Genomic DNA, 25,764 nt, shown 5'->3' with positions numbered 1-25,764 from the left:
GATGATCCGGAAGAGGATTGGGAGAATGTCATATGGTCAGATGAAACCAAAATAGAACTGTTTGGTAGAAACACAACTCGTCGTGTTTGGAGGAGAGAGAATGCTGAGTTGCATCCAAAGAACACCATACCAACTGTGAAGAATGGGGGTGGCAACATCATGCTTTGGGGCTGTTTCTCCGCAAAGGGACCAGGACGACTGATCCATGTACAGGACAGAATGAATGGGGCCATGTATCGTGAGATTTTGAGTGCAAACCTCCTTCCATCAGCAAGGGCATTGCAGATGAAATATGGCTGGGTCTTTCAACATGACAATGATCCCAAACATACCTCCCGGGCAACAAAGGAGTGGCTTCGTAAAAAGCATTTCAAGGTCCTGGAGTGGCCTAGCAAGTCTCCAGATCTCAACCCCATAGAAAACCTTTGGAGAGAGTTGAAAGTCCCTGTTGCCCAGCGACAGCCCCAAAACATCACTGCTCTAGAGGAGACCTGCATTGAGGAATGGGCCAACATACCAGCACCAGTGTGTGCCAACCTTTGACCTCTGTCATTGCCAACAAAGGATATATAACAAAGTATTGAGATGAACTTTTGATATTGACCAAATACTTATTTTCCACCATAATTTGCAAATAAATTCTTTCCAAATCAGCCAATGTGATTGTCTGGATTTTTTTTCTCATTTTGTCTCTCATAGTTGAGGTCTACCTATGATGCCAATTACAGGCCTCTCTCATCTTTTTAAGTGGGAGAACTTGCACAATTGGTGGCTGACTAAATACTTTTTTGCTCCACTGTACATACCCCTCTGCATACAACATACAGTGTATTCAGACTACCGACACGTTTTCAGTATTATGTTGCAACTTGATACTACAGTTGTTTAAATTCATTTTTTCTCATTTATCTACATTCAATACCCCAAAATGACAAAGTGAAAACAGAATTTCAGAAATATCTGTGAATTTATAAAAAAAAAAACTGAAATACCACATGTACTTACAGTATATATTCAGACCTTTTTAGTCAGTACTTTATTGAAATACCTCTTGAAATATCTCTGGTAGCAATTATAGCCTCGAGTCTTTTTGGGTGTGAAGCGACAAGCTTTGCATACCTTTTCTGCCATTTCTTTTTACAACACTCTCAAGCTCAGTCAGGTTGGATAGGGACCGTCGGTGGACAGCCATTTTTAGGTCTCATCAGAGATGTTCAATAAGGTTCAAGCCAGGGTTCTGGTTGGGCCACACTAGGACATTCACAAAGTTGTCCATATGCCATTCCTGTTTTGTCTTGGCTGTCTGCTTTTGATCATTGTCATGTTGGAAGGTAAATCTTTGGCACAGTCTGAGGTCCTGAGTGTCACGGATCCACCCCACATGCACACGCCCACAGCGACTAGCTAACCGAGGCGCGCACATGCGGCCGTCCCTTGGGCTAAGAGGGAATAAGGGGGATTTAATCTGAATATATATAAGACCAGCCGTGATATACTTTCACAGCCCGCACTACTGCTGGCCACCACTAGAGGGAGACACCACTCCAATACAGCTGGCCGACCACACACAGGCAGATACGAATCTTATATACAATCTGGTGCACGCTAAGGGTTGGGGAGCAGCCTAGCAAGTGGCACACCCTTCTAGGATTCCTCCAGCTATCCTAAAATCTAGAACCTCGGTGTTAATCACAATTCCACTGTCCACACACCCCCACACCAGACACACCACAAACGGTAGCTTGCCACCACCCAACAGTTTTATCCACAGACTGGCCTGCTGGGCCACCACACACACACAGATCTTCGTCTGGCAGACCTGTTACCTTTACAATCTGCATGCAATCTGCCAACACGCAGTGCAATTGCATACAGATTGGCAATGAACTTGACCGAGCATATAAAGACAGTGCAATACAATGCAATACAATCTCTCCGGAGATATGAGCCCGAGCTTAAGTACCCAGAAGTCACTTATTAATTTTATGATTTAATATCCCGGAAGTGGGCAGTGCATAAAATATGTACAAAGTATAAAAAGTTACAGAAAATACAACACAAGACACACAATTGGCTATTGACTATAAAGATTTATGGGAATATGGACGTAGGCTAGATATTAGCCCTTGGCCAATCGACTCAGGGGGGTGTTCCTGTACCAGCCCACAGGACGTTCTGGGTACTGAAATGCCCAAAGTCGATTGGACCAGGAACGGTTTGAATCACCAAGTCAGAGATTTAATTTCCGACACCAGCACATCAGTCCGATGGCGACAGTACCAATCACTGTTCAGCTGTCACAATCAGGTGCAATATAACCGTTTCCTGCATTTCTCTGGGATTCTACATAGGCTACAAATACAGTTTTACATGCAGATGTAGCCTGCAGTGTGTCCAATCAGAAGGAAGTATTTTCATCTCTCTGCAACTAATATTTTAGCTTTTATGAGAGATGAAATATATTCCTTTGATCTGTGTATATACATCAAAGCTCCCAGACACATCGGAACCACCTCTGGTCTCCCACTGTGTCATGAAGCGGAACTGTCTCCAGCCTTTTCCTTCTAGATTTCCAGAAGCTGACAAATCTTATTGGCATCCAGGTGTCAACTCCAGTCCAGAGGATGCTCTGTCCCTTTCAGATGCTAATTGTGACCTTATGTCTCTAACTTAATTCTGAACACATCTTATATTATTATAACATGGACTGAAGCTAAACCTACATTTTCATATTTCTACAGGTCACATCTCAGCTACTCAGACCTTACATGTACGTTACACTGAGCACGGTGGAACATGTTTTCATTGAAGATATCTCTGTACTTTGCTCCATTTAGATTTCCTAAACCCTGACCAGTCTCCCAGTGCCTACTAAAAACACCCCCACAGCATAATGCTGCCACCATCATGCTTCACTGTTGGAATGGTATTGGGTATGTGGCGAGTGGTGTATGGTTTCCTCCAGACATAACATATAGAATTGAGGCCAAACAATTCAATCTTGGTTTCATCAGACCAGAGAAACTTGTTCCTCACAGTCTGAGAGTCCTTCAGGTGCTTTTTTTGCAAACTCCAAGTGGGCTTTCAAGTGTTTCGAACTGAGGAAAGGCTTCCATCTAGCCACTCTGCCATAAAGCCCAGATTGGCAGCGAGCGACATTTGATAATTATGGAGGCCACTGTGCTCTTGGGCACCTTCAGTGCAGCAGAAATTGTTTTGTGGTCTTCCCCAGATCTGTGCCTTGCAATAATCCTCTCTCTGAGCTCTGCAGGCAGTTCCTTTGACCTCATGCCCTTTGCTCTGATACAGTATGCATTGTCAGCTGTGAGGCCTTTTATAGAGAGGCCTTTCCAAATCATGTCCAAACAATTTAATTTATTACAGGTGGATTCCAATCAAGGTGTAGAAACATCTCAGCAAAGATCAAGAGAAATGGGAGGCACCTGAGCTAAATTTCAAGTGTTGCTGCAAAGAATCTGAATACTTATGCCAATGTGATATATCAGTTTTCCCTTTTTCATACATTTGCAAACAATGCTAAAATTCTGTTTTCACTTTGTCATTATGGGATACTGAGTGTAGAATAATGAGCAAAAAATGTATTCAAATAACTGTAGTTTCAGACTGCAACATAAAAAAAATTTAAAACAGTTAAGGGGGTCTGAATACTTTATGCATGCACTTTATATACTCACTGCATACAAAATACATATACATGCATACAACACTAACCTCTCTGGTGGCATCTTTAGTCCCGTGCTCTGCTTTAGCCGGCAGCATTTGTTTCCACCCTGGGCTCAGTTCACATCCACCTGGTCTGCTTTGCTATGGCACAGTCACAGCAACTTCACCTCTCCCTCCTCCTCTCCTGGCAACTGGTATTTAATGGAATTTACTAATCTGCTATTAATTGTGCAGTTTGGAGTTTATCTACATTTTTTAAGACAGATACATTTTTGCTGAGATATAGAATAGCCAAGATGGCTGATGCTCGCGCTCAAGGACAGTATCTGTGCATGTGTATCACTGTCCGGCACCCACTTCTACTGTATCTGCAGAGGTACAGAATGACATAGTTAGACGTATTTATAATACCGCGCTCCTACTGTAAATACTTAATACTGTATTGTATATTATTATTATTATTATTATTATGCAGTATTTATAAAGCGCCAATAGTTCGCTCAGCGCTGTACATTACAAAAGGGAGACAGAACATGTGACAGAACAATACCAATACAATGCAAAACATGAGGGGATCAAGGGCCCTGCTCTTTCGAGCTTACAATCTAGGAGTATATCACTCATAAACATCAATAAACTAAATAAATTAATAATAAATATAATAAAAATCAATAAATTAATTAGTGTGATAAAGTGAATGAAAATCAAAACATTAATTTGCTAAATTGTGCCATTAGTGCTCAGACAATATTATCAATGCCATATTCCAATTTCATGATTAAATAAAGAGTCTTTTATATCTTTGTGCAAATGTGCATACAAAAATGAACAGTCTTAGATATCTTTGTGCAAATGTGCAATGTGCAGGTGAACTCCTTAATCCCTCTTTCCAGGTGCCGTGTAGTCTCAATATGCGCTCACCTTAATATTTGCCCAAATAAATTTAGGCAAATAGACTTTTAGTCCTTCCAGGACTGGTGGGATAGTGCTCCTTTATGCAGTATTCCAGATGGATGTGCAGTCCTGCTCAGATCCTCCTCCTATAATCTCCTCTCAATTCATCCACGTGGCCACTCATAGATAGACTTTTGAAAGGGGTATCAGTATCTCCTATTTCCCCTCCTGGGGACACCTCCTTCTCATATCCACCTTTCCTCAGTGTTGAATATATAGATCAGATGGAGAAAAAAAGACCATGGTGCCCTATCCTTTTAAGTAAGCGTATTTATTGCTACCAGATGCGGTGATACAAGCATTTGAGGCACTTATCTTAGGCGGATATGCAGAGCTAGTGATTCCCTCTGCCTCTCTGTCTGCCTCTGCTAGAATCGCCGAGCCTCTCCGATGCAACGTCGTGACGTCAGAGCCCCTCCCCTACGCGTTGCATCACAGGGTCACGTGACTTCATCAGGGGGAAATTGATTGGACATCACAACTACCTTGTGTTGATATATATACATAGCGGCCGCCATTTTGTTGAAGACCGCATGTGCGTGGCCATTTTCTAACTGATTTTTCCTATGTTAAATTGACACAGTGTTATCCCAGGTGTATGTTAATTTTCTGTCTGTCAGACGTTGCTACTCGGATCAGCTGCATGCCATACTCTTATATCTAACTCGGTATCCATATATAATATATAATCCAGCAGATTTGTGCCTCTTAATCTACTTTGTATACCTAACATTAAAATGATAAATCTTTAATATGCCTCATATTTAAAAGTGTATAATATAACATAAAATAGCCTTTATATGAAAAATAATGAATATTACATAACCTATACATAAAAAACCCCCCTCTGGTTTACACCTATTATATCTATTTTCTTACTCTTTCATACTATATACTAACCCCTTGTTATCATATTCATATACTAATATGTATATTATCCCCTTGTTACAATAATCAATAAATGTTTGATTTAATATATAAATTATTTAAAAATAATTATTATCTAAAAATCATTATTTACCAACATCTTTATATACTTATTAAAAAACTCACATAAATCTAACATTAAAATTATCTTGTATTATAAGATTATTTTGTAAAATTATTTTGTAAAATATCGGTGATATGTAATTAAAAACATTCTCAGGGCCTCTTATATATAAATTAATCCTTTTTTGAAAGTTTATTTATTAGTAATAAAACATGTGAGATCAAACTCCTTATTTAACCCATTAGGAGCCAGGCAACCCATCTCATAAATCCATTTAGATTCCTTTTTGCTAATTTCCCTTACTCGATTATTACCCCTCCAATGGTGTACATGTTTTTCAATACCCCAGAACTGTAATTTACTAGCGTCTTTATTGTGATATCTCCTGAAATGCTGTGATAAATGGTGATACTTGTATCCCCTATTGATATTATAAACATGCTCCTTTATACGTTCTTTCAGCATCCTTTTAGTGCGACCAATGTATATTAGATTGCATGGACATTTCAAAGCATAGATAACCCCTTTGGTGTCACAGGATATAAATTGCCGAATTTTATATTCCTTTCCACCATTAGGGTTAGTAAATGTGTGTCTTCTCCTAGGGTTATGTTTCAGTCTGCTGCAACTATAGCATCTACCACAAGCATAAAACCCTTTTCCTTGAAAGAAGCTTAGATTCTGGTTTTTAATCGGCGGTTCTAATATATTTTTCACAACATTATCTCTAATAGTGGGAGCTTTTTTATATATAAAACGAGGTAATTCTGGAATATTATTTTTCAAGTGTTTGTCTAATTTAAAAATTTTCCAATGTTTTTTTATTATATTTTGCACTGATTTGTACTGTGTGTTATAATGTAGTACTACTGACAGTTCCTCCTTTTTGGTGTTCTCTTTTTGCTTATCTACTATCAGGGTATTGCGATCCATATACCCTACTTTGTCCCTGATTGTATGGAATGGTGACAAAGAGGATCTTATTGAATTTTATAATAGCCTAAATAGAAACGAAGCAAATATAAGTTTAAGCTATGATATACACGATACAGTTATGAATTTTTTAGATATTGAAATTTTTAAAGAGGGAACACAATTATGCACAAAAAACTATTTTAAATCAGTTGATAGAAACGCCTATATCCCCACAGATAGCTGCCATCACAAAGCGTGGATAACAAATATACCTAGAGGTCAGTTTATTAGACTTAAAAGGAACTGTACCAAAATGAAGGATTATACAGAACAAAGTAGAATATTATCAGAAAGATTTATAAACAAAGGCTACAAAAGAGAAATAATAGAAACGGAAAGGGACAAAGTAGGACATATGGATCGCAATACCCTGATAGTAGATAAGCAAAAAGAGAACACCAAAAAGGAGGAACTGTCAGTAGTACTACATTATAACACACAGTACAAATCAGTGCAAAATATAATAAAAAAACATTGTAAAATTTTGAAATTAGACAAACACTTGAAAAATAATATTCCAGAATTACCTTGTTTTATATATAAAAAAGCTCCCACTATTAGAGATAATGTTGTGAAAAATATATTAGAACCGCCGATTAAAAACCAGAATCTAAGCTTCTTTCAAGGAAAAGGGTTTTATGCTTGTGGTAGATGATATAGTTGCAGCAGACTGAAACATAACCCTAGGAGAAGACACACATTTACTAACCCTAATGGTGGAAAGGAATATAAAATTTGGCAATTTATATCCTGTGACACCAAAGGGGTTATCTATGCTTTGAAATGTCCATGCAATCTAATATACATTGGTCGCACTAAAAGGATGCTGAAAGAATGTATAAAGGAGCATGTTTATAATATCAATAGGGGATACAAGTATCACCATTTATCACAGCATTTCAGGAGATATCACAATAAAGACGCTAGTAAATTACAGTTCTGGGGTATTGAAAAACATGTACACCATTGGAGGGGTGATAATCGAGTAAGGGAAATTAGCAAAAAGGAATCTAAATGGATTTATGAGATGGGTTGCCTGGCTCCTAATGGGTTAAATAAGGAGTTTGATCTCACATGTTTTATTACTAATAAATAAACCTTCAAAAAAGGATTAATTTATATATAAGAGGCCCTGAGAATGTTTTTAATTACATATCACCGATATTTTACAAAATAATTTTACAAAATAATCTTATAATACAAGATAATTTTAATGTTAGATTTATGTGAGTTTTTTAATAAGTATATAAAGATGTTGGTAAATAATGATTTTTAGATAATAATTATTTTTAAATAATTTATATATTAAATCAAACATTTATTGATTATTGTAACAAGGGGATAATATACATATTAGTATATGAATATGATAACAAGGGGTTAGTATATAGTATGAAAGAGTAATAAAATAGACATAATAGGTGTAAACCAGAGGGGGGTTTTTTATGTATAGGTTATGTAATATTCATTATTTTTCATATAAAGGCTATTTTATGTTATATTATACACTTTTAAATATGAGGCATATTAAAGATTTATCATTTTAATGTTAGGTATACAAAGTAGATTAAGAGGCACAAATCTGCTGGATTATATATTATATATGGATACCGAGTTAGATATAAGAGTATGGCATGCAGCTGATCCGAGTAGCAACGTCTGACAGACAGAAAATTAACATACACCTGGGATAACACTGTGTCAATTTAACATAGGAAAAATCAGTTAGAAAATGGCCACGCACATGCGGTCTTCAACAAAATGGCGGCCGCTATGTATATATATCAACACAAGGTAGTTGTGATGTCCAATCAATTTCCCCCTGATGAAGTCACGTGACCCTGTGATGCAACGCGTAGGGGAGGGGCTCTGACGTCACGACGTTGCATCGGAGAGGCTCGGCGATTCTAGCAGAGGCAGACAGAGAGGCAGAGGGAATCACTAGCTCTGCATATCCGCCTAAGATAAGTGCCTCAAATGCTTGTATCACCGCATCTGGTAGCAATAAATACGCTTACTTAAAAGGATAGGGCACCATGGTCTTTTTTTCTCCATCTGATCTATATATTCAACACTGAGGAAAGGTGGATATGAGAAGGAGGTGTCCCCAGGAGGGGAAATAGGAGATACTGATACCCCTTTCAAAAGTCTATCTATGAGTGGCCACGTGGATGAATTGAGAGGAGATTATAGGAGGAGGATCTGAGCAGGTCTGCACATCCATCTGGAATACTGCATAAAGGAGCACTATCCCACCAGTCCTGGAAGGACTAAAAGTCTATTTGCCTAAATTTATTTGGGCAAATATTAAGGTGAGCGCATATTGAGACTACACGGCACCTGGAAAGAGGGATTAAGGAGTTCACCTGCACATTGCACATTTGCACAAAGATATCTAAGACTGTTCATTTTTGTATGCACATTTGCACAAAGATATAAAAGACTCTTTATTTAATCATGAAATTGGAATATGGCATTGATAATATTGTTTGAGCACTAATGGCACAATTTAGCAAATTAATGTTTTGATTTTCATTCACTTTATCACACTAATTAATTTATTGATTTTTATTATATTTATTATTAATTTATTTAGTTTATTGATGTTTATGAGTGATATACAATACAGTATTAAGTATTTACAGTAGGAGCGCGGCATTATAAATACGTCTAATCAATTTACATATACACAATTAAGTGAGTTTGTGAAAGTGCCAGCGCACCTAACACAACAGGTAGTTCACTACCACTAATTGCACATAATATACTGAACATCTGAGATATAGTGGCTCACAAGTATTCACTTTTTAATTACAGAATGACATAGTGTTCTTCTCTGAACATGGATAGTTCTGATAAAAATCTACTGCCTGGATGGGTGACCATATCTTCAGGGGTGTATTTACCACAAGGCAAACAAGGCATTTCCCTAGGGCAGCATTTTTCAGGGAGCAGCACAACCCTTCTGGAAGAAGGGACAGAAGAAGGGACACATGCAGCTTGGGGACCAGATGTGATCTGAGAGAGGCTGTGGGCTGCTTGACTCTAGTTCCGGGGATGTCCAGAGCTGTTAAGGTGGGTGTCTTTCTCTCGCGCGCTGGGAGGGGAGTGGCCGGTGTATGGGGATGATGGTAGTGAAAGGCTTTCTCGAGTGGGAGGGGGCAGGGGTGTTGTTGCTCAATGAGGCTCTCTCCGGGAGGGGTAAATTTTGTGTTGCCTAGGGCAGCACAAATCCTAAATACACCACTGCATATTTTCCATTGTACAATTATCCTTTGTGTTGGTCCCTTTAGATACATTTTTACTAGAGAGTGCCTATTAGGATATTCCATTTTCTCAACTGGTTTGACCACTAACTGCATTTCACATATGAAGTATTCTCAAGATGTACAACATGTTGAAGAGGTTCCAACATATTTGTTCCAGGTTAGCACATAAGACAGTTGTGAAGTCAAACCATCATGATCACAGCCATAGAAGTATAATTTTAAAAAGGAGAGTTCAGAAATGGCAACCTCCATTGATAGTATCCATTTAGGAGGCCAATAACACTTGGGGAAGCCTTATTTAGATGTATGGGTTATTTTTTCCATGCTTTCTTTTCTTAAAATTATAATTTTTTTAAATTGTACTTATTCTTTTATATGCAACATAATTTATCTTATATTATCTTATATATATTAACTTAAGGCGGACCTTCAACCTCTATGTCAAGATCCCCCCTCCCCACTCTTCCTCCCCTCCTCTATGGGAATCAAGCAATGTTTTCTTGTTTCAAATTTTTTATTTACCTTTTTTTTTCTTGCGAACAGTGCGGCCCTGCCCCTCAATACACGTCATTCACCTAGATGAATGATGTGCATAGCGCTCGCTGGGCCTCCTGAGTTATGCACATCACATATTCCAGGAGGCCTTTAGTCTTTCTGGGCTGAACCCAGAAGAACTGGCGGGCCTCTCAATGATGTCTCAATGATGTCACAAGTAAGATGGCAGTGCGGGGCCAAAAAACTGGATCCAGTGGCTGGGTGAGTATCCGAACTGTGCCTACAACACCACTAGTTAACCAGGGGCATAGAAAAAAAAGGGGTGGGGGGGGTGAGCTGAAGGTCCTCTTTAACTCTTTATAATAGTGTCACAAGATAGATCCAGTTTTTGTCACTTACTTTCATCTTTTTCTGTTCCATTCCTGTTTTCCAATGGTACACATTCAGGATGGTTCTGTGTTGACTTTTCAAAGTTAAAATTATTTATGATGAGGCAGATCCCACGTTCTTCACTGTTCATATTGTAAAACTCCTCTGCTGCCTTCAATAAGGGTAAGACAGAAGTAACAAATGTTAAATCATGTGTATTGCATAAGATTTTAAAGTGTACATAAAGCTAACATTTTTTATCATTTTAGATTGAGAACTTAATAGAGTAGGGAAGGGTCAAAATTCTTTCACATTTTGCCCCACTGGGAAGATATTCTTTTACTTCCTGTCCTGGGGACAGAAAAGGATGAAGAATACCCCAGTATATGTGATGAGTTGGAGAAAAAACTGTCGGTGGCCAGTGAGAGGAAAAAATTGTCCCAGAATCAGTGGTCAGTAAGAGTTAAAATGCCCCAGCGTTGGGTGGCATTAGCGGGCAGGAGAATGTACCCCATTTTTGCTGTCAGTGTGAAGAATAGTGTCCTATTTTTGTTGTCAGTGGCAGAAATAGTGCTCAGTTGTTGCTATCAGTAGGAAGAACAGTGCCCCATCGTTGGTGTCAGGGGAATTAGGTAAGCCCCAGTACTGGTGTTTAATGATTAGTTATCTTTACACAGGCTTTATGTCTGCACTTGTTGTCTTCTGGCTGGATGGCATCATTGCCAAAACTTTGAAGGCATTTTTAGGAAGGAGATCATTCTGCCCAACTGTGCCAGGATAAGTACAATGCCAGGTGCCAGACTGTTTAGCTTTGTTGCCACTCTGCATACAGGCACCTGTTATTGTCCATTGTACACATTTGTCTATCTGTAAGGCTATATACTCTTCTATGTTTCTCTTTATTTTGAAAGCAGACCATGGTGTTATATTACACATTTTAATGTTTGAATACTTTTTAGGCATGCAGCACAATATTATTTGTGATTATTGCATGTATTGAGTGCACACTATCATTATTGCCTTATAAGATAATATGGTTTGATAGAGTTATATTGTATGCACTATTGCACTTTGGAATTTTTAAGAGACAGCGTGCCCACTTTTCTTGAAGTACAAGTTATTGTGGAGGCCTAAGGTGAAGATCTTGGTTGCTTTGCCCTTAAGCCAGCCCTGACGAGTTTTAAAACTGATGTTGCTGGTTTTAGTTTGAAGAATTTAGCTGAGAATGTCTACTCTGTAGACCATTGACACAAACTTTGTGTTGTTATTACTGATGAATATACTTCCCCATTGTATGCTAAGGAAATACATAAAGCAGACCTTACACCACTAAGTATGTTAACTAATATTTTCCACTGCAGACCTTTTTTTAAATTTTGCACAGTGTTCTGGCATAGGGGAGGAGAAAAAAGTGCATCTATTCTTAGTGCAAGGTCCACTTTAACCCCTTGAAGCCGACATAACACAAATATGCAGCCTCACAGAACTTTTGTCCATGGGGCCGCATATTTGCGTACCTGTCTTTCTGCTGGGAGCATACCGCACAGCGCGCTCCCAGCACAAAGACCGCAATGTCACTGAGAGCTCAGGGTCCCGTTTTAACGATCGGGACCTGGGACTCCCGATTCTGGGTCACATGATCACTGCGATAGCCTCTGATTGGCTATCACAGTGATCAGTCACTGTACAGCCCGGTCCCCTTGTGTTTTTTTTTCTCTCTATGAAAGGAGGAGAGAGATACATTGTATCTCTCTAACTCCTGGCATTCAGGGGAAAAAAAAATATTTGTAAAAAAAAAAAGAAAAAAAAAGAAAAATAAATAAATATTACAAAATAAAATAATAAAATAAAGAAAAATACCTAGATCAAGGTTTGATCTAGTTTAGTGCCAGGGCAAGTGTTTGGCTCAAGGTCAGGGTCAAAGGCCAAGGTCAAAAGGTCAGGGTCAGAGGTCAGGATTTAAAAAAAAAAATGTGGTATCAGTGTCAGAGTGTTTTAGGTAAAAAAAAAACAAAACAAAATGTGCACTATTGTTTCTGGGCTGTACGGGTACAAACAACAAATAACATACACATATATGATATCGCTGTGATCGTCAAGAGCTGGAAAACTTATTTTGGGTTGTTCTTTGATGGTAGGTTATGGTAGTAACAAGCAACACACAGCTAAATTTTAAAAAAATTATTTTTTTTTTACTATATTTGCCAGTTTTCCTTTGATAATAAAAAAAAATCAGAAGATATCCATTACCATTTACCACCAAATGAAATCCCAATTTGTCCTGGAAAAAACAAGGTATAATTCACCTGGATGTACAAAGTAATTGTGATGATATGTACGGTTTTACTAACACATGTCAACATTGCAAATTTGTGCTTAGGAATTTAGATTTGTTTTACCCTTAGGTGTGAAGGGGTTAATCTTTACAATATTTGTATCTGTAATCCCTGTGCAGTGACAGAGAAAAGTTCATTTTGTGAATGTTCACTGTTTATGGTATAATCTTCAACATTCACAGATTACATAAGAATTCAAATACTTAAGAGCTACTTGTCCTCTGTAGAATGTTACATTACCTCTATTCAGGGTAGAGTACATACAGACACAGCACATCTTTCAGTGACTTCCAATAATCTTAGTAAGGCTGTTATAAGAGAATTATTCAGGCTGCCATTTCTAAAGATGTTAGTAAAACGCTGACCAAAAATACTAAGAATCACTGACCTGAAACCACTATATACTGTAGATCAATAAAGAGAAGTTCTTTCTACAGATTTGTTCTGGGTCAGTGACTCAGATAGTACTGGAGTAAAAGAGTTAGGATGACGGCCTTCCTTCAGAAGGAGCCTTCACTAATGGCATCCTCCATGATTCTAATATGACAGGTTTGCTTTAAAGCAGAACTTCAGCTAAAAAAAATGATAAAGTAATAGCCCATAAAAAGAAAAAAAAACAGCTTTTGCTACAATACTCACCTTGAAGCTGGCTATGTCGGCTGCTGTAAGTATTTTCTTTCACTAGATGTTGTCGGTTTTCTGGGTTGAATGATGGCCAGATAATGTAATTCAAACCCATTGCTTCTCAGCACAGGTTGTCATGGACATACTGCCCTGGTGGGGCTTCATCACAGCATCACAGCCTGGGCTCACTACTATGGCACTAAATGGGGCTCACATATCATTACATGAGTGATGTTCAGTGCAGAGGTAAGGACTGTCCACTGCCACTTGAAGAGAAAAAGGAGGACTTGTGACCCGACTGGCCAGAAAGCTGGTGGATTAAGGGTGTGTATGATCTTAATATTTGTTAGCAGTAGGAATTACGGGAGTGATTTTGTATTAACATGGAGTTCCACTTTAAAGTTGATCAGATACAGACAAAATATTCTATTTGTATGGTTTAAAGATAAAAGCTGAGAAAGATAAAGTCTGTGTATCTCCTGGAAATGCAGATAGTGCAAAATAAAGGAATACTTAGCTTACTTAACCATCTCACAGCAGCCAGTGCTCTAGTCTTCTTCAGTCCCATCCTGGAATGTGGGCAAACCCTTATACTATCCCATACAATGCAGGACATGTGGTGGCTTCTTGTCCTGAATTGTATGTGATGACATTGGGGAGGGGGGAGAAGACAGGTCCGGAAAAGAGGAGCACCTTTAGAATACTAATCATCAATACTGAAACCAGCAGTAAGGTAAGTAACCTTCACTATTAGATCCAGGGCTTGGCCAAGGTCATCCAATGTTCTCGCAAAGGTGGCAAACTGCAACCTTCCCCCCCTAGGCAGGGCTAATAGTGACACGCGAAGTAAAATGTATGTAATGTTTGTGGCATCGACTGAAACCAATAGTTGTGGTACACTTCAGCAAACTGAAGGGTTTAACATTAGTATGTAGGCAGGTGCAGTTAGCCATTTTGTCACTGGGTGGCTCTGTACCAGAATAGTGTCAGGTGCCAAGCCCTTTTTAGGTACAGCCCTCCAGCAGTGATGCAAGGAATGAATCAGCACCAGGGGCGAGCTAACAACTCATGGGGCCCCCGGGCAATAGGGGATCACAGGGCCCCCTGTGTCCCCACCCACAAGCTAGCCATCCCCATCCACACAAAGCCCCACCTACATATTGCACAGCAAAGAAGTGCATTAAAGCAGCAATAAAAGAAAAGCAGTGTCCTACCTTCTAACAGCAGCTAAACTGTAATTCACATTCACGGTGCATCCTGATTAGTCAGCATATACTAGTAATGTCAGCAAGCAGAACTGTAACTACAGGGGTTGCAGGGGTCAAAAAAATAATGAGTCACTGTTATAAGCAATCATAGTGTAAAAAAAATCCTGATCACTTTTTCACAGATGGTAAACAAACAAAGGATTTCCCAGCAACACTTACCTAGTGGTGTATTTAGGTTTTGTGCTGCCCAAGGCAACACAATAATCTTCTGCCCCCATGGACATCGACCAACACCCCCCCTTCCCCCTCCCGTGGAGTGAGCCTGACATTGACCAACAACACCCCTGCCCCCCCACCCACCCGGGAGTGCCTTCCACAAAACCCCCCCCGGGTGATACAGAGAAAGACACTCATCTTCACAGCTCCAGACATCCCAGGGAACGAGAGTCAGGCACTGCATACACAGTCAAACAGCCCAGAGCCTCTCTCGGATCCCACCTGGTTCCCATGGCGCGCGTGTCCCTTCTTCCATCCCTCCTTCCAGGGGGGGAGGTGCTGCTCCCTGAAAAATGCTGCCATAGGCAAATGCCTTGTTTGACTTGTGGTAAATACACCCCTGCAATTACCAGTCAGCCTGCAAAACAACCAATTTGGCCCTGGCTAACAATTTGCGTTAAAAACAGAGGGTTTTGTTTGCACACATTTTCAAATACATGGGTAATCCACAGTCCCGCGTCAAGGGTCCTCTGTATACTGTGGATCTAACTAAAATTTTCAAAGTCTCCATAGTAGGAGCACAGTGGTAATAAAAAGCACTGACACTGTACTAATGGCACTGGGCAGTAATGGGTTAACATCTGGGGCGATCAAAGGGTTCAATGTGTGCTGTGTGTGCGTTTTACTGTGTAAGCACATTGCTTTGTATGCAGAGCAATACAAAGCAGTGTGCAGGAGCTGACAAGGGAGAGATCTGTATTGTTTACATGCAGACCTCTCTTTCCCTCATCAGTGATACTCGGTGATCTCCAGGACCGGGACCCAGTGATCGGCCGGGACCCAGTGATCAACAGCTGAGGCCACCAATGGCGGCAGAGGTAGGGCATGCATGCCCCCTACCCGGAAATGCAAAATGACGTATATATATGATTTTGTGCAGCCCTGTAGCAGTATTTCTGCTATAGAGCGGCGGGTAAGTGGTTAACACAGACTAAATATTATACACTGATTTGGGTTATTTTTACCAAAGAATTGTAGCAGAATACATTTTGGCCTAAATTTATGAGGAAAAAATATTTATTTTCCAAATCTTTTACCAGAAATGTTTTCAAAATTTTTGGTATTTGTTCACTTATATAGCAAAGAAATAAAAGAAACTGTGGTGATTAAATACCACCAAAAGAAATCTCTATCTGCTTCAAAAAATAATGCAAATTTCATTTGGATACAGTGTTGCATGACTAATTGTAATTCAAATTCTGACAACACTGACAGCTAAAAATTGGCCTGGGCAGGACTACAGAATACAGTGGCATGATCGTTATACATAAATAAAAGGGGTCATGGCAATTAAAGATTGTATGTTTAGTATCACTTTAAGGATAGTGTGAAATGCTTTAGTGAGTAAAAGGACTAATTGACCTGTAATATTTTGTAGTTGGAGTGGAGAACCTCTTCAGAGGAAATATGTTGATCTAGCATGGCTCTGGTTTCAGCCATTACCTGGGACTGACAGAGATACACACAAAATTCTCGTACTACTGTATCCTAATGAGGTCACTGATATACCTTTGCTTCTACATTAAATTCTTATGCGAGATAACTGGAGTTCAGCTTTAAGAGATTTTTTTCCCTATTATCCGTCTTTTCATTTTAAATCAACTTTAAATAGTTAATGGAATTTAGTGATCAAAAAAGCTCTACTAGAAAACTAGAAAAAATTTTGTTTAACCTTCAAGATAAAATTTGCAATTATTTTTTGCTTTTGCAAATGTCAGTGCTGCTGCAGCTCTTTCTGTAAATCACAGTCATGTTTTGTGGGTGGCACAGTGGCTAAATGGTTAGCACTTCCACCTGGCAGTTCTAGGATCATTGTTGTGAATACCAGCCATGGCATCATCTGCCTGAAGTTTGCATGTTCTCCCTGTGCCTGCGTGGGTTCCTCCAGGTATTCTTGTTTTCTAACACACTCCAAAAACATGCCGGTAGGTTAATTGGATCCTGTCTAAATTGGCCCTAGTATGGGTATGTATGAATATGAGTTAGAGACCTTAGATTGTACACCCCTTGAAGGTTACGGACTGATGTGAATGTACAATATATACACTATATTGCCAAGAGTATTGGGACGCCTGTCTTTACACTTAATGGCATCCCTGTCTTAGTCTATAGGGTTCAATATTGAGTTGGCCCACCCTTTGTAGCTATAACAGCTTCAATTCTTCTGGGAAGGCTGTCCACAAGGGTTAGGAGTATGTCTATGGGAATGTTTGACCATTCTTCCAGAAGCACATTTGTGAGGTCAGGCACTGATGTCAGACGAGAAGGCCTGGCTTGCAGTGTCTGCTCTAATTCATCCCAAAGGTATTCTAGGTGTTGCGATCAGGACTCTGTGCAGGCCAGCCAAGTTCCTCCACCCCAAACTTGCTTATCCATGTCTTTATGGACCTTGCTTTGTGCACTGGTGCGCAGTCATATTGGAACAGGAAGGGGCCATCCCCAAACTTTTCCCACAAAGTTGGGAGCATGAAATTGTCCAAAATGTCTTGGTATGCTGATGCATTAAGAGTTCCCTTCACTGGAACTAGGGGGTGGAGCCCAACCCCTGAAAAACAACCCCACACCATAATCCCCCCTCCCCCAAACATTACACTTGGCACAATACAGTTAGGCAAGTACCTTTCTCCTGGTGACTGCCAAACCCAGATACCTCCATCGGATTGCCAGACAGAAGTCACTCCAGAGAACACGTCTCCACTGCGCTAGAGTCCAGGGGTGACGTGCTTTACACCACTGCAACAGACGCTTGGCATTGCACTCGGTGATGTAAGGCTTGGATGCAGTTGCTGAAAACCCCATCCATGAAGCTCTCTATGCACTGTTGTTGTGCTAATCTGAAGCCACATAGAGTTTGGAGGTCTTTAGCTATTGACTCTGCAGACAGTTGTTGACTTCTACCACACTGCGCTGACCCCGCTCTGTTATTTTACGTGGCCTACCGCTACGTGGCTGAGTTGCTGTTCCCAGTTACTTCCACTTTGCTATAATACCACTAACAGTTAACCATGGAATAATTAGTAGCAAGGAAATTTCACGGATGGACCCCTTGCAGGGATGTTCCAATACATTTTGCAATATAGTGTATATATATATATATATATATATATATATACTGTATAAAAGCACTGCGTAAATTGACAGCGCTATATAAGTACCTGTAATAAATAAATAATATGTACCTCTGAATAATCTTCTGAAAGCAATTGCGTTTTTTCACCTTGATCTTCATCTGCAACTAAAGAAAATAAATCTGTAACCTTGCAAGTGTATATGACATATGTTCGTAAAATAAATACATTTAGTTAAAAACAAGTCTTAATCTGGCTTCTTACACACGTATACAGCATATAACTTTAAAGGATAAGTTCACGTTTCGTAACATGTTACATGTTAGACCCACGGGTATCCCATTTTTCAACCAGGTTTGGAGGTGGCTATCAGCTTGTAGTAGAGTGTTTGTAGCCGTGTTTTTTTGATTGGTGTGAGTCACCAAAAGGTCTCCTTCTACTGAAATAGATAAATCAAGAAAGGAGATTTGTCTACTTTCAAATGTGTAAGTTAAATGGATGTTTCTATCATTCTGATATAAATGATCCATAAATCGACAGAAGGTCCCCCCTGGAGGAAGAAGAACACAGGTAATAGAGAAGGGGAAATTGAAATAAAAGTCTACACATGACAGAAAGACAGGAGCCAAGATTTTGAGAAAGGAGAAATAGAAAATAAATAGGACTTCGAGTTGCCTTTGGTGGATAGAAAGGTTAATCTGTCTGACTTCCCATTAGCCCCTAGCCATATAAGTCTTTTGCAAAAGGGCATGTCATTTTCTCCAACCAGCAATATGGATGAATTTATGGTGTATAAAGATATTACACTTTTCTTACTTAAAGTATTCTTTAGATCTTTGTATACTCAAAAAGATCCAATGCTATGTATAGATCCTCAGCTTGAGGATCAAGACAGTGTGGTGTTGGATACACTAATCTCCTTGCTGGAGGAGAACGAAGGCATGAATGACCATACTACCATCTCCAGGAGACAGGCTAATTTGGATATTAGATCAACAAAAATGCCACCTTTGAGTAGAAATAAATGGCTAAGCCTGTTCCTGGACCTGGTACAGAAGGACTTAAAATTATTGATCGGACTATAGGCAACCAGGACAATCTAGGTCTGGAGGAACGGAAAGCACTGTTGGAGTTAAGGAAAGCAAAACACCTATTAATTAAGAGAAGTGTTAAAGGGGGAAATGTCCTCTTAAGTGAGACAGTTTATGTAAAAGAAGTAAAATGACAGCATGACGATTATATGACCTTTAAGCAACTGGAAATTAATCCTTTCCCAGCCCTGGTAGATACACTTAACGGCAAATTGGAAATTGCCAAGGAAGCTGATCTACTGTCAAACCGAGAACACAACTACTTCTAGGTATATGATTATAACATACCAACCTTTTATATAATACCAAAGGTACATAAGAATTTTTACAAATCCCACAGGGAGACCAATAGTTTCCGTAGTTAAGGGACCACTTGAAAGGGTTAGAAATACCTTGATCTTTTGTTAAAAGACATGGTATGTCAATTGAAATCATTTGTACAGGATACAAGGGATGTCTTAGCTAGGGTAGCCAAAGTAAGAGATGAGGAAGCCCTCTGACTAATAGGCATAGATGTCGAATCACTTTATACATCGATTCCCCATTACTGTGGTTTAGAACCAGTCAAGTTCTTTTTGAACTATTATTTTCCTGAAATAGGTCATCAAAATGAATTCATTTTAGATATTTTGAAATTTGCATTAAGTAATAATTTCTTCCAGTTTTCCAGTAGATATTACCAACTGGTACAGGGTACCTCTATGGGTGCACCATGGGCCCCAGCCTACACATATCTTCATTTAGGCATGTGGGAGGAACAGGACGTTTACACCTCATCGATGTACCAATGCCATGTATATACGTGGCTGAGGTATATCGATGACGTGTTTGTCCTTTGTAAAGGGGATATTGGGACCTTCCATCAATTTGTAGATCATTTAAATCAGAATGATAGAAACATCCATTTAACTTACACATCAGTAGACAAATCTCCTTTCTTGATTTACCTATTTCAATAGAAGGTGGCCTTTTGGTGACTCGTACCTACAAGAAAGACACAGCTGCAAACACTCTACAACAAGCTTCCCCCCCTCTTTCCCTTCATCTTTCTCAATTTCACCCATCTTGACATCTTTATATATAGTTAAATTACTATGAAGCTACAAGATGGTGTTGATATCATCTACACTTTTTTTAAACGACCGCTGGGCTTAATCAATGTTATTTATTATTGCATTATTTTATGTTGAAAATCTAATTTACGAACACTTGATATCTTTAACTAAGTCAGGCGTAATTAACACAATGTCCCCTTTAAGAAAATCACATCGTGTGGATATGGTTGTGATGGGACACCATACAGTATATAAAGAGTAACTACGTGGTCCACACGTTGTCCTGACGAAGCTACGCTTGTATATAGGCAAAACGCGTTGATGTCACAGGGCGTCGAGTGATGTTGCACCACCACACCCCCAAGCCAAACAGCGATGGCGATGGACTAGTACCACCACAACAAGCATAATTGGGCTGACCTTTTTATGCCAGCCATGTGAATAATGATTGCTTCAGCTCCTGAGATAAATTAGCTCAATAGTAAGCTTGAAAACTCCACCTATAGCCATTGGTGATATTCAATTGCTGGATGGACTTTGTGGCTGAGTTATTGTGTCCACTACCCTAATGTGGATTGGCTACGAACTCACAGATTTATACTGTATAGCCTTCACTGTATCAAATGGGCAATCCGCTATCCCATTGTCCGCCAATCCACTTTATATTGGCCAAGCAGATGCCATCTATGTGATAACACATGCCGGGTCAAACAGTGACTTTATCATTGATGAAATTGGATTGGGACTATCAGATGTTTTGTTTGTAAGCTCCACGAGCACGGCCCTCATATTCCTTCTGTACTGAAATGTATTGTAATTGTACTGTTTCACTTATATTATAAAGCTCTGCGCAAACTGTTGACGCTATATAAATCCTGTATTATAATAATAATAACTAGAAAATCTACAATTTCTGGGGTAAAGTGTTCTTGCCGCAACCTTTACCAAATGATTGATGAAATGTAAGCAGGGCACATTGCAAGCCTGATAGTGAGAAATGCATTTCAGCTTGTATTTTGAAGCTCACAGTCCAGCCTGGTGAGTCATCTGCCTCTTGAGTGACCTTTGGTTGCTGCACCTAGAGTGGGCGGAGTAGGCTCACTGTGCTGAGACAGCTGGGTTGCTATGACTAGAGATGAGCGAATCGAACCAGGCGAAGTGGAATTCGTTTCGAATTTCAGGAAAAATTTGATTCGCGGCGAATCCGAATATTAGCATACTTCGGGTGCGCGAATCGGATTTTTCCCGATCAGCCGGCAAAAGTGTCCCTGCAGAGAGCTCCGCTATTTCTGACAGTTCTCCGACAGTTCCTTCACATGTACAGCGGTTGAAACATTGTATCTATTTGTTTCCATTTAGGATACAGATGTTTTTATTCGGAAACAGATACAATGTTTCAACCGCTGTAAATGTGAAGGAACTGTCAGAGAACTGTCAGAAATAGCGGAGCTCTCTGCAGATACACTTTTTGCTGTACTGGAACACTTCTTCTTTTCATTCTTCTCATTCTTCTTTTCATTCTTCTTTTCATTCTTCTTCTCATTCTTCTTTTCATTCTTCTTCTTCTTTTCATTCTTCTTTTCATTCTTCTCATTCTTCTTTTCTTCTTCATGAAAAGAAGAATGAGAAGAAGAATGAAAAGAAGAATGAAAAGAAGAATGAGAAGAATGAAAAGAAGAATGAAAAGAAGAAGAAGAATGAAAAGAAGATTGAGAAGAAGAATGAAAAGAAGAATGAGAAGAAGAATGATAAGAATGAAAAGAAGAATGAGAAGAATGAAAAGAAGAATGAAAAGAAGAAGAAGAAGAATGAAAAGAAGAAGAAGAAGAATGAAAAGAAGAATGAAAAGAAGAAGAAGAATGAAAAGAAGAATGAGAAGAAGAATGAAAAGAAGAATGAGAAGAATGAAAAGAAGAATGAAAAGAAGAAGAAGAATGAAAAGAAGAATGAGAAGAATGAAAAGAAGAATGAGAAGAAGAATGAGAAGAATGAAAAGAAGAATGAGAAGAATGAAAAGAAGAATGAAAAGAAGAAGAAGAAGAATGAAAAGAAGAATGAAAAGAAGAAGAATCTTTTCATTCTTTTCATTCTTCTTTTCATTCTTCTCATTCTTCTTTTCATTCTTCTTCTTCTTCTTCTTCTTCTTCTTCTTCTTTTCATTCTTTTTTTCATTCTTCTTCTTCTTCTTCTTTTCATTCTTCTTCTTCTTTTCATTCTTCTTTTCATTCTTCTTCTTCTTTTCATTCTTCTCATTCTTCTTTTCATTCTTCTTCTTCTTCTTTTCATTCTTCTTCTTCTTTTCATTCTTCTTTTCATTCTTCTTCTTCTTCTTCTTTTCATTCTCATTCTTCTTTTCATTCTTCTTCTCATTCTTCTTTTCATTCTTCTTCTTCTTTTCATTCTTCTTTTCATTCTTCTCATTCTTCTTTTCATTCTTCTTCTCATTCTTCTTTTCATTCTTCTTTTCATTCTTCTTCTTCTTCTTTTCATTCTTCTTTTCATTCTTCTCATTCTTCTTTTCTTCTTCATGAAAAGAAGAATGAGAAGAAGAATGAAAAGAAGAATGAAAAGAAGAAGAAGAATGAAAAGAAGAATGAGAAGAAGAAAGAAAAGAAGAATGAAAAGAAGAATGAGAAGAATGAAAAGAAGAAGAAGAATGAAAAGAAGAATGAGAAGAAGAATGAAAAGAAGAATGAGAAGAAGAATGAGAAGAATGAAAAGAAGAATGAGAAGAATGAAAAGAAGAATGAAAAAAAGAAGAAGAATGAAAAGAAGAAGAAGAATGAAAAGAAGAATGAAAAGAAGAAGAAGAAGAATCTTTTCATTCTTCTCATTCTTCTTTTCATTCTTCTTTTCATTCTTCTTCTTCTTCTTTTCATTCTTCTTCTTCTTTTCATTCTTCTTTTCATTCTTCTTCTTCTTATTTTCATTCTTCTTCTTCTTCTTTTCATTCTTCTCATTCTTCTTTTCATTCTTCTTCTTCTTCTTTTCATTCTTCTTCTTCTTCTTTTCATTCTTCTTCTTCTTTTCATTCTTCTTTTCATTCTTCTTCTTTTTCTTTTCATTCTTCTTCTTCTTCTTTTCATTCTTCTTCTTCTTTTCATTCTTCTTTTCATTCTTCTTCTTCTTTTCATTCTTCTTCTTCTTTTCATTCTTCTTTTCATTCTTCTTCTTCTTTTCATTCTTCTTCTTCTTCTTTTCATTCTTCTTTTCCTTCTTCTTTTCATTCTTCTCATTCTTCTTCTCATTCTTCTTTTCATTCTTCTTTTCATTCTTCTTCTCATTCTTCTTTTCATTCTTCTTCTTTTCATTCTTCTTTTCATTCTTCTCATTCTTCTTTTCTTCTTCATGAAAAGAAGAATGAGAAGAAGAATGAAAAGAAGAATGAAAAGAAGAATGAAAAGAAGAAGAAGAATGAAAAGAAGAATGAGAAGAAGAATGAAAAGAAGAATGAGAAGTAGAATGAGAAGAATGAAAAGAAGAATGAGAAGAATGAAAAGAAGAATGAAAAGAAGAAGAAGAATGAAAAGAAGAAGAAGAAGAATGAAAAGAAGAATGAAAAGAAGAAGAATGAAAAGAAGAATGAGAAGAAGAATGAAAAGAAGAATGAAAAGAAGAATAAGAAGAATGAAAAGAAGAATGAAAAGAAGAAGAAGAATGAAAAGAAGAATGAGAAGAAGAATGAAAAGAAGAATGAGAAGAAGAATGAGAAGAATGAAAAGAAGAATGAGAAGAATGAAAAGAAGAATGAAAAGAAGAAGAAGAATGAAAAGAAGAAGAAGAAGAATGAAAAGAAGAATGAAAAGAAGAAGAATGAAAAGAAGAATGAGAAGAAGAATGAAAAGAAGAATGAAAAGAAGAATGAGAAGAATGAAAAGAAGAATGAAAAGAAGAAGAAGAATGAAAAGAGCTCTGCAGATACACTTAGCGGAGCTCTGCAGATACACTTTTTGCCGGCTTGGAATTCTTCTTATTTTCATCCTACTTCTTCTTCTTCATCCTCATCCTCAGAAGAAGAAGAGGATGAGGATGAGGATGAAGAAGAAGAAGAAGAAGAAGAAGTAGGATGAAAATAAGAAGAATTCCAAGCCGGGAAAAAGTGTATCTGTCAGAAATAGAGGAGCTCTGCAGATACACTTTTTGCCGGCTTGGAATTCTTCTTATTTTCATCCTACTTCTTCTTCTTCATCCTCATCCTCTTCTTCTTCTTCTGAGGATGAGGATGAGGATGAAGAAGAAGAAGTAGGATGAAAATAAGAATAATTCCAAGCCGGCAAAAAGTGTATCTGCAGAGCTCCGCTAAGTGTATCTGCAGAGCTCCGCTATTTCTGACAGTTCTCTGACATTCACATTTACAGCGGTATTTCTGACAGTTCTCTGACATTCACATTTACAGCGGTTGAAACATTGTATCTATTTGTTTCCATTTATGGAAACAAATAGATACAATGTTTCAACCGCTGTAAATGTGAATGTCAGAGAACTGTCAGAAATAGCGGAGCTCTGCAGATACACTTAGCGGAGATCTGCAGATACACTTTTTGCCGGCTTGGAATTCTTCTTAATTTCATCCTACTTCTTCTTCTTCTTCTTCTTCTTCATCCTCATCCTCATCCTCAGAAGAAGAAGAAGAGGATGAGGATGAAGAAGAAGAAGAAGAAGTAGGATGAAAATAAGAAGAATTCTAAGCCGGGAAAAAGTGTATCTGTCAGAAATAGAGGAGCTCTGCAGATACACTTTTTGCCGGCTTGGAATTCTTCTTATTTTCATCCTACTTCTTCTTCTTCTTCATCCTCATCCTCAGAAGAAGAAGAAGAGGATGAGGATGAAGAAGAAGAAGAAGAAGAAGAAGAAGTAGGATGAAAATAAGAAGAATTCCAAGCCGGCAAAAAGTGTATCTGCAGAGCTCCTCTATTTCTGACAGATACACTTTTTCCCGGCTTGGAATTCTTCTTATTTTCATCCTACTTCTTCTTCTTCATCCTCATCCTCTTCTTCTTCTTCTGAGGATGAGGATGAGGATGAAGAAGAAGAAGAAGAAGTAGGATGAAAATAAGAAGAATTCCAAGCCGGCAAAAAGTGTATCTGCAGAGCTCCGCTAAGTGTATCTGCAGAGCTCCGCTAAGAAATAGCGGAGCTCTGCAGATACACTTTTTGCCGGCTTGGAATTCTCCTTCTTCTCATCCTTCTTCTTCTTCTCATCCTTCTTCTTCTTCTCATCCTTCTTCTTCTTCTCATCCTTCTCCTTCTTCTCATCCTTCTTCTTCTCATCCTTCTCCTTCTTCTCATCCTTCTTCTCATCCTTCTCCTTCTTCTCATCCTTCTTCTCATCCATCTACTTCTTCTCATCCTTCTCCTTCTTCTCATCC

At 38.4% G+C, this 25,764-nt stretch overlaps 1 protein-coding gene across 1 annotated transcript in view; it reads right to left on the bottom strand.

The window, feature by feature from the left end:
- The window catches only part of LOC149473738 (caspase-8-like), a 124,235-nt gene that overhangs the window by 49,378 nt on the left and 49,093 nt on the right, over nt 1-25,764 (bottom strand). The window contains exons 5-6 of the mRNA XM_089670360.1: nt 18,361-18,416; nt 10,768-10,909 (exon numbers count right to left, since the gene is read on the bottom strand). Coding sequence (XP_089526486.1) covers nt 10,768-10,909; nt 18,361-18,416 — 198 coding nt within the window. The remainder of the gene's footprint in view (nt 1-10,767; nt 10,910-18,360; nt 18,417-25,764) is intronic.

Source organism: Staurois parvus, unplaced genomic scaffold (assembly GCF_062004578.1).
Source record: "Staurois parvus isolate SC_StPar_1 unplaced genomic scaffold, SC_StPar_1.0 ptg000011l, whole genome shotgun sequence".
Taxonomy (NCBI): Eukaryota; Metazoa; Chordata; class Amphibia; order Anura; family Ranidae; genus Staurois; species Staurois parvus.
Note: the sequence above shows the minus strand (reverse complement) of the source record. Positions and strands in the feature narration are given on the sequence as shown.